We start from the raw sequence: 16,453 nt of genomic DNA, 5'->3' as shown, positions 1-16,453 counted from the left end.
AGAAAGAAAGGGTCACTTGTAGGGACTTCCTTACTGCACGCTTGTTAATGTTGCACAGGAGGTTCTTGGACTTCTCTGCTGCCAGGGCACATTGTTGACTCATGGTCAAACCCACAGGTCCTTTTTCAGAAAGTTGCTTTCCAGCTGGTCAGTCCCCAGCCCATACTGTTGCAAGGGAGGTTTTCCATCCCACGTGAGGACTTGGCATTTGTTTTTGTTGAACTTCATGAGGTTCTGTTAGATCCCTTGTCATTCATTGAGGTCCCCCTGAATAGCAGCTTTGTCCTTCAGCATATCAACAACTTCCCCCAGTTTGATATTGCCCATTTGCCAAGAATGCAAGCCATCACGCTGTTCAGGTCTTTAACAAAGACCATGTGTGTTAACTTTTGAGGAAAACCTCTGGTTCAATGACTATTCTTTGGACTTCATACCTCAGATCAGATGTTTGTGGAAGCTTTTCATTACAAATATTTTGTGTTCTTCAATATGTGGTCCCTTGTGAGTTTTAATACATCCAGTATTCTAAGGCAGTCTTGCCCATGAATTAAAATATAATGGTTAAAGAACGTATTTGTTTTTCTTGACAGAAGACCCATGGAGCTACACAGCTGTTAATGGCCTATACAGCTAAGATACATCATGAAGTGTAGCTATGCAGCCATAGTTATCATAGATTGCAAATATTTTGCAATCCAAATTCTAAGTAAAAGGGTCATTTCAGTAGATGATCTGTGCTTAATTGTGTCATTGTTAAAATGCTATCTTAACACCTGTTTGTTCTACAATAAAAAAAAATAATGCTAGAAACATAATGTTCATTTTTTGAAAATCCAATCCCACCTGCTATTAATTACTAGTGTAAATCTTAATTTTATATGTATTTACTTGATTGCTCCCTTAAATCAAGTACTTACCTGGCTGGAAATTAGTCTTCATACTTCCAATTAATTGCATATAAGATTGCACCTGCAAAACGAAAAAGACAGCTTTTAGTCAAAGATCCATTAGAATTTTATTAATTAAACAATGCAGTGGTAACAATGTGACTTAAGATTTAGCAAATCTGTTAAACAGATTTACGGTTCAAAAAAGAAGTAAAAAATTCATGTTTTGAAGAGTTTTTGTTTGTATTTTCTTTTAGGTAAAGGAGATTTAATTGGAGCAAACCTATCCATTAGGGATCAAGTTATTAAAACAAATGCAGATGTTAAAGCTCTAACGTACTGTGACCTCCAATGCATTATCCTCAAAGGCCTCTTTGAAGTGCTTGACCTTTACCCAGAGTATGCTCACAAGTTTGTTGAAGACATACAGCATGATCTCACATACAATCTAAGAGAAGGCCATGAAAGCGATGTAAGTACTTTTAAAGGTGTCTGCAGTTACTGTTCCTTTTAAGAGGCTTCTCATACTTTACCCAGTTCTCATAATTTTTGCCACAGTAAAAGAATAATATACAGATTATATTGAAAGGACCCCTCATTCCATTTGTTTGATAATTCAGACATTACCTACATTAATTGTTTATCAGTTGAACAGATCATAAAGAGTGAACATGTTCTGTGCTTCTCATTTTTCCATAGAAAACATCATCTGTGAGATAATCGTTTTTTATATATTTTGTCTTTTTTTGCTTATGTTTAAAAATAATTAACAGTTATGTAAAACGTGTACCTTTTCTAGAAACCCAAGTGACCGGCCTAATGAACATTAATTTCACAGATCACTGATTATCACTTCACAGTTAAGAATGTCTTCACATACATTCAAAATGAGAACCAGTTGTTTGTCACCACACTGCAACTAAAATGTGATTTTTCATTTACATGAGAAATCTAATGTGAAAAAAACCAACAATAAATTCCAGATAAAGCACTGCTGAAAGAAGCAGTTCAGCATAGCTGAACTTGGGTCAGAAATACTTCAGTTTAGACTTACCAAAGTACTCTCATTGTAGTATTTCTTTACTGTGAGGGTGGTGGGGCTCTGGCACAGGATGCTAGAGAAGCTATGGCTGCCTCATTCCTGGAAGTGTTCCAGGCCAGGTTGGATGGGGATTTTGGCAACCTGAGCTAGTGGAAGCTGTCCCTGCTCATGGCAAGGGGATTGGAACTTAGAGGGAACTTAGAGGTCTTTAAGGTCCCTTCCAATCAAAACCATTCTATGATTCTATTATATTATGTAACAAATATAACAGGTTTTAATAATGAAAAGTTTTTGTAATAGCTCTCCTTTTCCTGGCCTAACCATATGGCTGTAAACCTGTAGAGAAAGTAATCAGGGCATCTCATTTGTTTGCTTCTTGAAATGTCCCTAAACATCCTGCTACTGAAGGCAGCAGCTGAGAGACTACACCTCTGTATTGAGAGCTTTAATATTAGTTTATGTACCAACACATTTTGCTTGGGGAGGAACGGTTAATCTGAAAAGGAGTATAACTCCATGTAAAGATATAGAGCTGATTGCATTCTCCTATTCAGTTTTTCATGGATCTTGATGAACCCCCCACAATGTATTGCTTCATGCTTTTTCTGTATAATGACAAATCTAGGGATCACCATCTCATGCAAATACACACTCAGCTTTTACAAAATCAGAACAAATCTTCCCTGCTAAAGCTGGATGGGTGATGTACAAGCTCTCTGCTGAGAGCAAACCTCCACCAGCCTCAAAGGTGAGTGCACAGACTGCAAAGGATGGGATTTAAGGCATTGCAGGACTTATCCAATAATTTTTTCTCCTTTTAGAAAGAAAATATTTACAGCATTTGTGAATACACGGGGGGGGGGGGGGTTAGGGTTCTGCTTCATCTAGAAAATGCTATGTCTCCATGCATAAAATTTGAAAGCAGAAATAATCTGAGAATTATCTGATGGTTTACCCTCACAGAATAGTAAGAAGGTATTCAGAAGTACAGTTTGTGCATATGAAAATATGACATTTTTAATATAACATTATTTCTTGGAAATGGTGCTATGGGAGAGTCTGGCAGCTGTGATACTGTATCTTTATCTCTCTCTCCCTTAAAGAGGGAGATTTTACCTTTGTGAGTATCTATGACTTCTGCAGCTTTATGGAAATTTTGGGTTTAGAGAGCTTTTCCATAGCTAAAAATTGAACTCTGAGTAAGTCAGTTTCTCACTTTCTTTTCCTTTGGATGTTTTAAATGATTTCAAATTTGCAACTGAATGTGAATTTAATGCTGAAAATGGATCAGTAACAGTATTCAGGGTACGATAAACCACAGAATGAAATAGCACGTGTTTCCCCACTATGATTGCCAAGTACCTTTCAGTCCTGACCTAAAATATTATTGCATTTTCAGTCACAGACCACCAAAACTGCCTTAGGTTGTAGATTTCCTAACACTTTTAGCCATCATTAATAAGGTGATGCTACAGAAAGATACAGTCATCGTGATCTATTATCCCCTTCTTTGTGGTTTTTGAGCGGTTCATTGCACACAAAATTGAATGAGAAATTTGAACTACAAGGGTCAAAAGTCATCAGAAGTTTCCTGATCGTGGAGTGTCAAAGTTGAACACTCAGCACTAGATCACTTAACTACCCTACCCACACAGAAAGCTCTAGGGAAACTTTTTAATTTTGTTTTCTCAATTCATTTGCAAATCTGGATGTACATAATGATGTGCTCCTTCTGCATCACAATCCAAGTAAAATGGAAAAGGCTCCAGGATTTCCACAGCTATGTCACTCTTCAGTAAACCGAGGAGCTGTAACTAGATTTCCTAGTAACAAGCAGAAACTGTACCTGTCTGGTTATAGAAAGATTGAAAGTGTTGTTTAAACAATCTTGGAAGAAAAGCTTGGGAGATTTAAAGTACAGGAGTTGGCAACTGTGTAACTATTTCAGCCTCTAATGAGTAACAGATAGAGAAACACAAAAACAGGGAGAGAAAAGTTTCAGTGGTGTCTCACGCTAGCTCTAAAACCAGCAATCAGTAACTGGTTTATTATTATAACCATTAATGTGTGTGCAATCACACTGGCAGTGCTATTATGCCATCTTTTTATATATTCCTATCACAGCAAGATGTGAGTTAGGAAAAAAGTCGTTATGTTCGTCATATATATTCTGTCCTTTGCTTTCTTTGCTGCTTTTTCCTGAAGAAGTTCGTAACTGTTTTTAAATGTATTTAGTTAAGTAACTGGACAGTTAGAAAAAGTTGATTTGTTTGGTAGCTGGAGTTGTGAAATAAAAAAATTTGCCCATTCAAGTGTTTCAATCAATGTTTCTTGGCCTGTGACTATAATGTCTTAGCCATGAAACAGTTTGTTATATGACACAGATTTTGACACCCACCTCACCCCACATATATCATTATGTCCTATATGTCACAGGTTTCATACACAGCAGACAGTGAGAGAGTCAGATATCTAATATGGTAAAACTGAGTACCCATAAGAAGGTTTTTACAACATATAATACAGTTATGTGAAAGAAACCGGAAATTATTTTGCTGTGCACTATCCCTGGAAAGCATGTGCTACTTATATATTTAGAGAGCAGTAGCAGATTTTGAACGCAAGCACAAAATTCAGCTGAAAGTCTGCCTTAGCCTCTGTTTCAGCTAGTAGATTATGTATTTGACATATGTTCATTCTGGACACTTTAATCATGCTTTTTCTAGTCTGTTGAATTTATGAATGGTGCTTTCCAGTATAGTAATAACTCAGAAGGAATTCTATGTTACACATTTGATTATCTGTTGTTAATCAGCAGTGGAAATAGCGTGACATTTCTGACCTTTTAATGCATCCCTACTGTCTGCATGAATAAATAGTATTTTGTTTTAAAGAGACAAATCAAGTTATTAAGGAAAAAAATAACCAATTTTTTTTAAATAACTGCTTTCAATTTTGGCAATCCTTGTAAAATAAGAACTTGATAGAAACTTCAGTCACATAATTACTTATTGATATGTTTGATTTTTGAGAGCCAAAAAAAACCAAAACTATTTCTTGGGTATTACTTATGTGTTTACAATAAAACCTATGCATTTAAAAATTTAATTTCCACTTACTATGCTGCTACACTTAGTCATAATTCCTCTACTTCTGCCTAGATCAGAGCTCATCCTGTCCACTGCAGGACAGTCACAGGTTGCAAAATATTTTTCACTATAAATAATTTCCGCAGAAGGCTTCCCAAATAATTCCAACCACTTTTTTAATAGAGAAGAGAGGTTTGCCATGTTACCCAGGAGCTGTGTAGAAAAAAGTGGCTTACCTTAGAAAAGTTAAAAAAGCCCTACTTTGACAGTTAAGAGTGAAGAGTGGAGCTGTATAACTTTGAAGAAAACTTGTCATTTTTATGCAAACTTCCATGCAGTTAAGAACCCACCTTTGTCAATAGCTCATGTGTCAGTAGGTCATGTACTTGTACTGCAGGCTTAATTCACTGGTGTTTATCGTCTGGCATAGTAAGTATAAATTTTGCAAAACAAGAGGCCTATGAATTGTAATTTTTCTTTTTCTATACAAGAATTATTACAACAGGTGGAACATAGAAGTGAGTAAATCACCTAAAGCAACAGAAGTTTAATACTTCAGCTACATGATTATTCCTGGGGAAAAAAAAAAAAATAAATTGAAAACACCTCAAAAGTTATATTAATTCATTATCTTTCCCTTTAGTCCACATTGGCAGTCACACAGAACAAATTCCCATTATCTTATTAACGACCTGAAGTGATTGATGGCTGTGTATCCACTTTCTTCCTGTCAGCTGTCATATTTCCTTTTCTACTTTATACCTCTTTTGATGTGAGATAGAGTCAGCAAACTTCTCATCTTCTTAGCAACTGAAGTATAGGAATGAGGGTGTTCATACTATCAGAAACCAAAATAATTTAAAATCTGTGAACATATAATTCACTTTGTGAACCTGATGTGTTGACTGAAGTAGGTCTCTTACCTGATTCTGTGCATGACTACTCTGCGATCAGTGCTGCTGTGAAATATTGCTCACTGCTCTTTCACATTTTACAAGCTACTAAGATTTTTTGATCATTCTCCTGGGACCACCTGCAACTTATTTTTCCTTCTTCCCTCTCTCCCCTTTTCCATCTTACCAAAATACATTACTCTATTGCTGAACAAAGCAGCCCTCAGAAAACATTTACACAGCTCAACTTCTATATGGAATCAGTAACAGGATTGTGCAGCTGTAGAAAGGACATGACCGAGTTCCTTTACCTGTTTTACACTTAATTTCTGATTTTAAATTAATGAGAAGCAGTTTGGAAAAGAGCTTTGTCTTTTAGCTCTCTGTAAGATATTCCACAGGTGTCCTACCTGTATTCATGACAGTAAGCACATTTTAGTGGATTTTTAGCTATTTAAGGTGAATGCTAGTTTCAGAGAGTTGCTGCTGTTGCAGTATTCCCCTCCCTGTACAGTTAGTCCTTTATCCACTTCCTCAACCTGGCAATTACCTGCTTCACTCAGCATGGGAGCAGAGCTGTCCTGAAGCTATACTGCAAGTCTGGTTTCACTCCTTTTCGTTGTCTGCTAACTCATAAACCTTGTCTACTTGTAGTCATTGGTGAGCCTGATGTGTTGCGCCCCTGAGCCATCAGTTCACGTGGTACCCCTCAAGATAATCATCTCACTATCATGTTTCTAATACTTCCTTCATTATGGTACACTGCTGAGAAATAATGCAATAAGGAAACCTGTAATTCAAAGAGGACACACTGGTATGCCTGTCCTCTGAAGGCTTGGTGGCCTTTGCATTTTCTTTTTTAGTATCTTCACCTGAAGATTTTATTTTTTGCTGCTATGCTCCTGTTCCATTTCTGCAGCCTTCAGTCATTCTAATATATTTTAAAACAACACCCAGTTACCTCTACTGCCTGTTATTGTCTGATTATTCCTCTGCTTTGTGATAATTTTCTACAAATTATTGATGCAATTATGTCACTTTTCTATTTTTCTTTTCATTATTTCTTGTGATTTTATGAGTCTTTTCCATTTTACACCTAAAATAAGTAGATGATTGGCTGTAAGGATGAATCCCACAAGATGTGAAAGAGGATAAAGGGCAGGGGAGGAGAAGAAAATAACCCATAAAGTTTTGACTGTGAATATGTTACGTACATGTGACCAATCCCAAAATTTCTACCCCTGTGGTCAATCTCACATTTTTTTAATAGCTTATAGACAGGAATTATGATTATCAGTTATACATTATTTATTAAAAGACTATTCAATGCATGTATGTAATAGGGATTTTCACAATTGGACTGTAGCAGTTTGACAAATACAATTTTCACTGTAACTAGAACTAAAATGTTTAAATAACTGACAAAAAAATTACTTCTAATTTTAGCTTCTGAGTCCTTTTAAGCACTCTCCATTCTCATTCATTTCACTTCCTGCGATTATTGCATTCTGCATCAGATTATACAGCTTAACCAGAGGGTTACATGCTGAAAAAAACATATCCAGTCTGGCAAAGCAGCTTATTGATGTTTTTAGACTGGCGTAAGAGGACAGTATGAAACACTCTGTCAAACAGAATTTTAGCAAGGAAAAGCTCCTGGCTTTCAGGGAGTATTGCCTTGGAATCTAACTATATTTCTATTTTAATTACACAGGGATGCTAGATGACAACTTTTTCCAATATGCTTCGTTGTGCCTTAGGAAACATGATAATGTAACTTTTACAATGTTAATAGTATATATATATGCATCTCTACATTGAAAGAAGTGAAAATAAACTTAATCCTAACATAACTTAAAAATGGCATGAAGTTGGAGGGTGGATTTGATTTTTTATTTTTTTTTAATAATCTCTTTCTTCTGCATTAATATAGCAAGCACTAGAGAGTGGCTTTAAGTTTAGAAGCAGTCTTACAGGAACCTATACTTTTATTATTCTGTGTAACGTAAGACTAACTTATGAAGGAAATGATAATATCACAATTTTTTCTATATGAACAGTGGTTCTGAAGGCACAGACTCTGAGATGTAATGAGCATGGTGAACTAGCTTATATGGTAAAGTTCCTGTATGATGTGCAGAGTTATAACCTCAGCTGGAACTTGATGATCTTAAGGTCCTTTCCAACCCTAACTTTTCTATGATTCTATGCTGGAATGTGTGAAATTAAATATGATGTAGTCTTTGAGCAAACTGTCTATACTTATTTATCAAATAGGCATTCTACAGGGATACATGTGTTCTCAATTTTATTGAACTGGTAACATTCTTAGCGCAGCAGTCTTAAACATCATAGAATAGCTGAGGTTGAAAGGCTTCTCTGAAGATCAACTAGACCAACCCCTCTGCTCGAAGATACAAAAGCATATAAAAATGAAAAGCAAAACTTAGGTATGTACAAATGCAGTCTAAGATTTCACTGATGTAAAACAAATATGTCAGCATATTGTTTCTTTTTAATTATCGATACCTTCATTTAGTAAAATCAGACCTACAGAACCTGCCTACATCAGTGTAACTAGAGTTCTGCTGAAAATCCAGTTCCTACTTAAGACATATAGATACTCTTTTCAGTGCTGTGATAAATACCAATTTTAGTAGCAAATAGCTACATAAAAAATGTATGTATATACTGTGTACACAGTACATTATTGCTTATATAGTAAGTGTTCAGAGACAGGCTCCATTGACAATCTCACTATGTTCATTTCTTCAGCAAAATTGATATTAGATTTCTCTGACACTGGGTTTGGTTTTATATCATGGCACTTTGACAACTGAAGCAATATTATTCACTTATTGAGTGTCCATGTTGTCTTAGTTTCTAACTTCTGCAGAACTTCTTGAATAACACAGCTGCCAAGAGCTCCAAAAATGTATGCTGTCAGCTTTTCTGTATTATGCTTATATAGAAACACAAATTGCATCTCCAGGGAAGGAAATTAGGAGGGCTCTCTTAATAAAGCCTATATACTTAGGCTTCTTCACCTGCCAGGACATGGCCTCTTACCCTGAGGTAAAATCATGCAAATTGCTTTCTCAGTTACCTTATGTCTGCTGTCTTCCCTAAAGTTTTCATCATGAATATATCAAGGGGCCAGATGTGTGCTCAATTTTCACTTTGTTTCTTCCTGGGAGAATTCACTAGAGGTTAATTTACTGATCAAATTGCCACGTGAAAAGCAAAATATTCATAATGTAGAAGAAACTTTTCTGATTAGAAACAAAACCAAAAAGAAAACAAACATATTTTAAAATAAATAAACAGATTGTATTTGTTCCTGCCTTCTTTTTTGTAAGATTTACCAGGGCCATTTCTGTATCTATTTATGAGTCTGTGAAATCTTAGAGTTGTATGAAATTAAGCAGATGATAAGTTTTATTACTTTGAAAGCTGTTAGCATTCATTTTAATTTCCATTTATATTATGTAAGTCTTTACATGACTGTAACCAAACTGCAGGAACATTGAAAAGTTTTCTCCACTGTATCTTTTGTCTGAAGTGATCTGCAAGCTTTTCCAAAAATGCAACCTGCCAGAAAAATGTACAGTCAGTGGCAGGTCTGTTGTCTATTTTGACAATTCCTCCTTTTGTCTTCTTTTGACCTTATTGACAGTCTTTTCCTTACTTGTTATTTTTTTCAGTTCTTATTGGCATAAGTTTGCTATGAAAGATGTACATACAAAGCAGCCTGGGACACTGTATTATTTGCATGTTTTGGGGTGGGAGAGAGAGACGTGAGAATATAGAATTAAAAATGACTCATTTATACCATCCACATTTATTATTTATTTGATTCTTGATTTGGAGCAAGTGAGAGAGATTAGATTTTGTTTCTGTGGCATCTTTTTAATATGAAATCCAAAAGATCCTGCGTTGATAATGAAACGATCGAAGTATAATTTTTTTTTTTTGCTAACGAATGCAGTGATGTTAACAATTAGGTTTTAAAGACAAATATGAAAAACATTATAGTTTTATTTATTTAATACTAAATATAAAATATCATGTGAAAATTCTGAATCCAAGAAAGTATTCATTTGCAAAAAATCTCAGCCAAAGCTAAGTACAACCAGCCAGTTATTGAACACTGGTCTGAACTTCACAGGATACGATAATTTATTTGAAAAATAGGAATTATGTAGGATAATGATTTAGAAAAACATTGTACAGCTCATGGCAATTCACAAGTATTGGTCACCTAGGATGAAATACTGGTAACAAATCTGCGTTTCAACTGTTGTCGCTAATTCAATATATTCTATATCGTAAGTAGGATTAGAGACTGCTGAAAGCATCTGCTTCAACAAAATACTTTTTCTCTAGCTGCCCATTAAGCAGGGAAAAGGGATAAGAATAAACCTGACAAAATATAGGGACAAGCCAGTGAACTACAGAAAGTCTTAGAGGAAAAAAAAAAAATTGAAAAAAAAAGGAGGTAAATTGCTCAGTAAATGTAGATATAAAACAATTATATCTAGCCTGAGACACTCTTTATAAAAGATTTAGTCCTTTGTGCTTTAAAAGATTTGTGATATTTCATTGAAAAAATTCCTGATTATGGAAAATTGAGGCCTGAACACATGCAAGGCATTAAGCTTTTCAGCAGTACAATAATTCCTTGTTATGTATTTGTACCTTTTCCATTACTGTACAGTAAATTTGCAGAGAATAGAACACATGGCATGTGGGGGCTTGGGGGGTTTTTTGTTTTGTTTCTTTACACTGCCAATGCTCCTACATATTGAGTTTTTTTCCTACCAAGAACATTAATATTCTAGTTTGATTTCAAATCCTTTCCTGAAAGTGTATTTTATCCTTTTGACTCCTCAGATACAAAGAATTATTAATAAATTTTAGGACCCAAGGTTTAAGAGCAAAGCAGTGAAATTATGTTTCTGGTATTGTTCCTACTTCCCATGGAGGCAACAAAAATCAGGCCAGTAAATTTACTTACCTGGACATTCAATATATTAACCTGATAATTTACCTGCATCTTTATATTTCTCTTTTTAGGGTTTTATCACTGGAATTATTGTACAGCTAATTACCTGGTTTGGTCACAATTCTTGGTAAAGACATCAGGGTTGAAATTAAAAATTGAATTAGACTTTGACAGTATTTCACGTAAGTTATGCTAACATCAGTCTTTTTTGGATTTTTTCCCAAAACAGAAATATCTCTGTTTTAATTTCAGCAGCCCGTATCCTTTTAGAGTTGTACTTATTTTTAAAAGACTAGCAGGAGAACCAATTTGTATCCTCTTCCTTTTTGCATGAGGGAAAAAAAACATTTTATAGAAGGCTACACCAGTGTGTTGCTCTGAGTGAAAGGTTTTAGCAGATCAGAAATTAGGACAGGAAATCATAATTATTTATTCTGATACCACGTTTTTACAGAGATAAAGTTATGTTCACAGTGAGGTCTTTAAATTTACTTCCTTTTGACTTGCTTTTTCCATGTTCTTGTTCATCTTTTCTCTTTAAGAATGTTATTTTTGCAGGGAGAGAGGGAATTTGCTGGAGGAGGTTTAAAAGCAAAACTTGAGAATTCTCTCTGATGAGAGATTACTTTCATTTTACCAACTTTCAGCCACCAAGATATGAAGTCCCAGACCCTGTTTTGTGTGTGTAAGATACAGTGTTCAAAGTTACAAGCAGTAAATATGGCTGCAGTGTATTAATAAAGAAGCAATTTCAACATTTTTACTGTGGGTACTGTGCTATGGAATAAACAGTTTATATGTCCACTGTTTATCTAAAAATACCAATTTATTCATGCTGAAATTGTCCTCCAGTGGGTTTAAGGGACCAATTTGGGGAAAAGGAAGTCTGATGAGTAGTTTTCTCATGTCACATGTTCCCTATTCATACCTATTATTTTCTGTTACCTTTCTTCCCAAGGACACTCCTTCCCTCCCCTGCAAAAAGTGACCTGCCTTTCTCTTGGTAAGCTCATAAGGCAACAAAATGCTGTTACTAACCCTATTTCCTCTGCAGCCAGTTTTCCCCTTATGCTGCAACTAACATGTAAAACTGAGAGCAGAGAGATAGATCCTCACCCATGGGTGTCTGCGACTGCTATATTGACAGGCAGTGGAGAGGTCCTGCAGGCAGCAGGCAGTGTTGCTACCAGTTGATCATAGAGCTGAAAGCCCAGTCCAGGTGAAAGACCCTAGCAGGGCTGTGGGGAAATGCCACCAGGACATCTAGGAGATGTCCATATGATTTCTTTGTCTCTGTTTTCAACATGTACAATCAGCATTAATACATGTGCTTAGGAGGAAAAAGAGTAAGTGAGGAGGACTTTACTACAAATAATATAAAGACTTCAGAAGTCAAATTTGTACACTGTAAGGTCTTTTTTGCGAAGCTGATGATGTTTGGGACTGGTTTGGAGATTTAATTAAAGCTGCTATTTAACATTCATACTGCACCTGTGCCTAGAAGCCGAGCAAACAGATGCCCCAAAATTCTAGGCACTACTGTAAATTAAACTTCTTAAACATATGTGCAAAAAAAAAAAGGACCATTAGCACTTCCTATTTCTGACTTTAATATTTTAGTACGTTTTCAGTTTCTTGTTCTCCTGAATCTTGAAAGGAGATTTGGTTTCTTCAATTGGCATAAATTACAGTGCAACTGGGAGATTTCAGATTTGAGATCTCATCCTCTGCTAATATCGTCCAGTGCTTTATTTAACTCAGGAGGAACACAGCAGTTATTTTATTTACATAGCCTAATTATTGCACTTGCTCTGTTTGGCAGCTATTAGAGTATTATTGCTAAATTTATTGATACACCTGCTACTGGCTTGATTGTTGTGGAGAAAGATTTCTGCTTACACAACTCAAATTTTGAGTATTTGTATATTACACAACTACTAGTACCCTCACTTTTATGAGCAACTACAGAACAGTTTTCGGGATAACCTGAAAGACTGGTGAAAAAAAATAAAGAAAGTTTGAAGTTCTTTTACCTGAGTTTAGATAAAAATAAACCAATGCTGTGAATTTAAAATTGGTGGGTGTTAAACACTTTTTATCTTAACATGTGGGTTTAGAAAAACTGGAAATCATTTCTGAAAATCCTACCTAGCAAACTAATGTTTTCCTATAAATACAGCATATATACAGCTCTCAGGGACTTGATCGTGGTCAAGGTATGGACACTCAAATAAACAACAGAATGCTCATAATGGATATTTTTCAGAAGTTCCAGTGGATTTTATTAGAAGTAGTTACACGTCAAACTTGCATGATTTTTTTTCTTCTTTTTTGTTTTGCTTTCTGTTTAATCCAAGGAGAGAAAAATGTCATGGCCTTGAATAGCTGTTAGTCATGTTAGTCATATATACTGATCCTATTTTCTTCAGTCCCACCGCTTCCTTTGAAAATTCACCAAAGATGCTACAGTTACTTAGATCATCTACATGTAAGGACTAGGCTGACACAGGAGCTAAAGCTACAGAGAGGCAGGGACAAAGCATTGTTCCTGCATGGGATTCCATTAAACCAGCAGGCACACATTCACCCATCCACATTCGTTCACAGGTTTGGAGCCTTGACCTAACTTTTTATTAAAGTAAAACGCTATTGTAAAGTGAACTTTTCCAATGAAAATAAAACTTTCTTTCCAGTTTGTTTGTTTTTTTGTTTTTTTCCTTCACAGCGTCTCTTTCCTAGGAGTCTCGTTAGTTCAGTGCTGTGTCACCATTGTCACCATTTCATTTAGTACATTTATTTTATCATGAGCTTCTTTTCTTGTATCATCATAAATGTTTTTGTTTGAATGTCTGTATGCTCTTAGAAGCCAATACTGTGCAGATGCACATATTTGCTACTTTTTTGTTTTTTTTTCTTTCAGGTAATATCAAAATTATCAAACAAGTCTACATTACCTCAGGTATGTTAGTCATATTTTAACTATGCCAAGACTGAGTTTGCAACATGTACCTTGTTACCACCAGAGCAAAGCTGGAAAAAGTCCAAATGACTTCCATGGTTTCAGAATGAGATTTTAAATAGCATCCTGCAGATAGTTCTGCCACTGTCTGTTTTATGAGTAAGAGCTTATGATCTTTCCTTCCAGGTGCCGGGCTTGGATATCCTACTATAGCACCTGCATTTTAAATACATGCCATTTTAAATACATTACCCAAGCCAAAGTTTTGAATACAGGTAACATTCATTCCCTGTGAGTAGAGGCTGCATCACTGCCAGATCCTGTACAATCTGATCATCATGACAGCCTTCACATGACTACTGTGATTTACAACAATGTTGTTATATTTTATATAGATGGGTCTTTTGCCACTGTTTTACATTTTTACCTTTTCATGCATCTCAAATGGAAAGAACCTAGTTCACTAGATCTGTCAATGTATACTAAGAGAAAAGCATTCATTCACTGAAAGCGTGCTGTAGCACACAGCAAAATTAAATCCATGCTGGAAAACATTTAGACGAATACCAATAGCTACTAAGAACATTTGGATAAATGCCCCAAATCTGCGTTTTCATTTCCACCCAGCCAATCTTACTTGGCCTGAATATGGGAGATTTGACTACACAAGCTCCTCTGAGGTTTTCTATCTAAAGTTAGCAGTGCCTTAATCAAGCTTGATTAAGAGGGCTAGCCCAAAAAAAAAATAAAATAATACCAACCCTTTCTGAAACCATGAATTTGCATTTGCCTGTACTTTTTACTCAGATGTATGGAATTTTTAATTTGACCTGGAGCCTGATTCTGCCTTTGTCCAATTACCTATTACCAATAAGTACCAAGTTGTACCATGGGAATAAATGGAACTGGTTTTGAGTTATGAACTGATCCTGACATGAGCTTCATGTTGGCATATCTCAGCACCCATGGCCAGTGTATTTTGTTACCATGAAACAATAACAATCAATATATTGCTCTCTTAGACTGTGCTTTAATTAGTACATAAAGTGAAGAACCCAAGTCTGTGTTGCTACTGAATTGCCTTGTTTCCAACATCAAGCATTCAAATTGCAGTTTTTCTAAGAACAGATATAGCTCTGCTTTTTAATGGCTCAGCTCTGAAGCTGACAATGCCACACCAGTGGTGCATTAATGGGACTTTATATAAACTGAAAAACCTGCCTACTACCCTACCAGTGTTTTCAGTTACAACTAAGAAGGAAACAGAAGACATTCAGGCTTGAGTTGAACTCATGTAAATGTTATTAGTAGGTTATAAATATGAATAAATACAGATATGTTCCATAGGTAAATGTGGATTTATATGAATTACCAGCCTCATTTTTTTCCCTTATTCCACAGGATGTCTGATAGTGTAACATTCAAAAGAAATAACACCTCAGTAAAGCAAGATTAATCTATTCAAACGTATAGATGGCACATGGCTTGTAAGAGCTGGTCATGTAATCTTTCCTGGTAACAAAACTTATTGCAGAGAGTTCAGTGACCACATTGCTACTGACCTATTTTAATTTGTATTTTTCTTACATATGCACATTTAGCGATAGTTGAGGAGGAAAGTTATGGAAGAGTTCCAAAAGAGATACCTCTAATGAGAAATGAAAGCTGTGCTGGACCTGAGTTTGTTCCAGGATGAATACTAGAAGAGATTCTATTTCTGAAACATCAGACTCTGAATTTTCCATTAATATGTAAAAATCTGCTATTTTAGACAGAGCTCAAGGGAAATGGAAATATAAAGAAGAGACTTCCTTCAATTGTGGAAGATGAAGATGAGGATGAGGAGGGAGAAGAAGAGAGCAGCACCCTGTCACCAATCCATACAAGAAGCACAAATTTCTCTCAGCAGAAGAAAGCTGGAAGCAATAAAAGCCACCTAGGGAGAAATTTGAAGCAGTTGGCATCAGGAACGGTACCTTTTCATTCACCTATCCGCGCTTGCAGTTCAAACCCCACAAGAGCCAAACATGAAACGGAGCTCCATTACTACTCCAGAAGGAAGGAGAAAAACCTTAGGTTACAGCTTTCAGCACTAACCAGCAGTGGTCCACCTGACCTGAGCCCAAGGTAATAGTTACAAATCATTACACTCTCTCATGTAACTCCTATAACATATATCATATATGTGTGTGTGTGTATCATGATTGTAATGTTATAAAACATTTCTTTTTCTTTAGTAGTTCATGCTTTTGATCCTACAATAAGAAGGAAAGCCTTCATATTGTAGAAACCATTACACACTATGCAGAATGTTAAGACTTTAGTCCTTTGTTGCAAAATAAAGTATTTCTACCAGTAAAAGGTGAAAGTATAAAGCAATTACAAAAACTATTATTTCAATAGTCTGGCTTTATGGTATCGTTTTGTCCATCTATAATGATATGCATTCCCACAATAGCACTGTGAAACATTCTGAGTCCATCAGAAAGAGAACAATTTAGAAAGCAACTAGACGATTATAAAGCTTAGCTGTGTAAATAAAAAGGGTCCTGGAGGACTGTAATAGAAAATGCCATTT

At 35.7% G+C, this 16,453-nt stretch overlaps 1 protein-coding gene across 2 annotated transcripts in view; it reads left to right on the top strand.

The window, feature by feature from the left end:
* The window catches only part of KCNH8 (potassium voltage-gated channel subfamily H member 8), a 174,488-nt gene that overhangs the window by 141,276 nt on the left and 16,759 nt on the right, over positions 1-16,453 (top strand). Inside the window, exons 11-13 of one of the 2 annotated variants that reach the window (XM_061362723.1) lie at positions 1,145-1,359; positions 13,837-13,875; positions 15,647-16,002. In XM_061362723.1, the coding sequence (XP_061218707.1) occupies positions 1,145-1,359; positions 13,837-13,875; positions 15,647-16,002 (610 nt within the window). The remainder of the gene's footprint in view (positions 1-1,144; positions 1,360-13,836; positions 13,876-15,646; positions 16,003-16,453) is intronic. The other variant, XM_061362724.1, reaches the window with a different exon arrangement.

This window comes from Neopsephotus bourkii, unplaced genomic scaffold, assembly GCF_033783945.1.
Source record: "Neopsephotus bourkii isolate Nb327-2 ecotype Australia unplaced genomic scaffold, CSIRO-AGI_Nbou_v1 NB_1132, whole genome shotgun sequence".
In the NCBI taxonomy this organism is placed as follows: Eukaryota; Metazoa; Chordata; class Aves; order Psittaciformes; family Psittacidae; genus Neopsephotus; species Neopsephotus bourkii.
The sequence above is the reverse complement of the archived record's forward strand: the minus strand, read 5'-3'. Positions and strand labels throughout refer to the sequence as shown.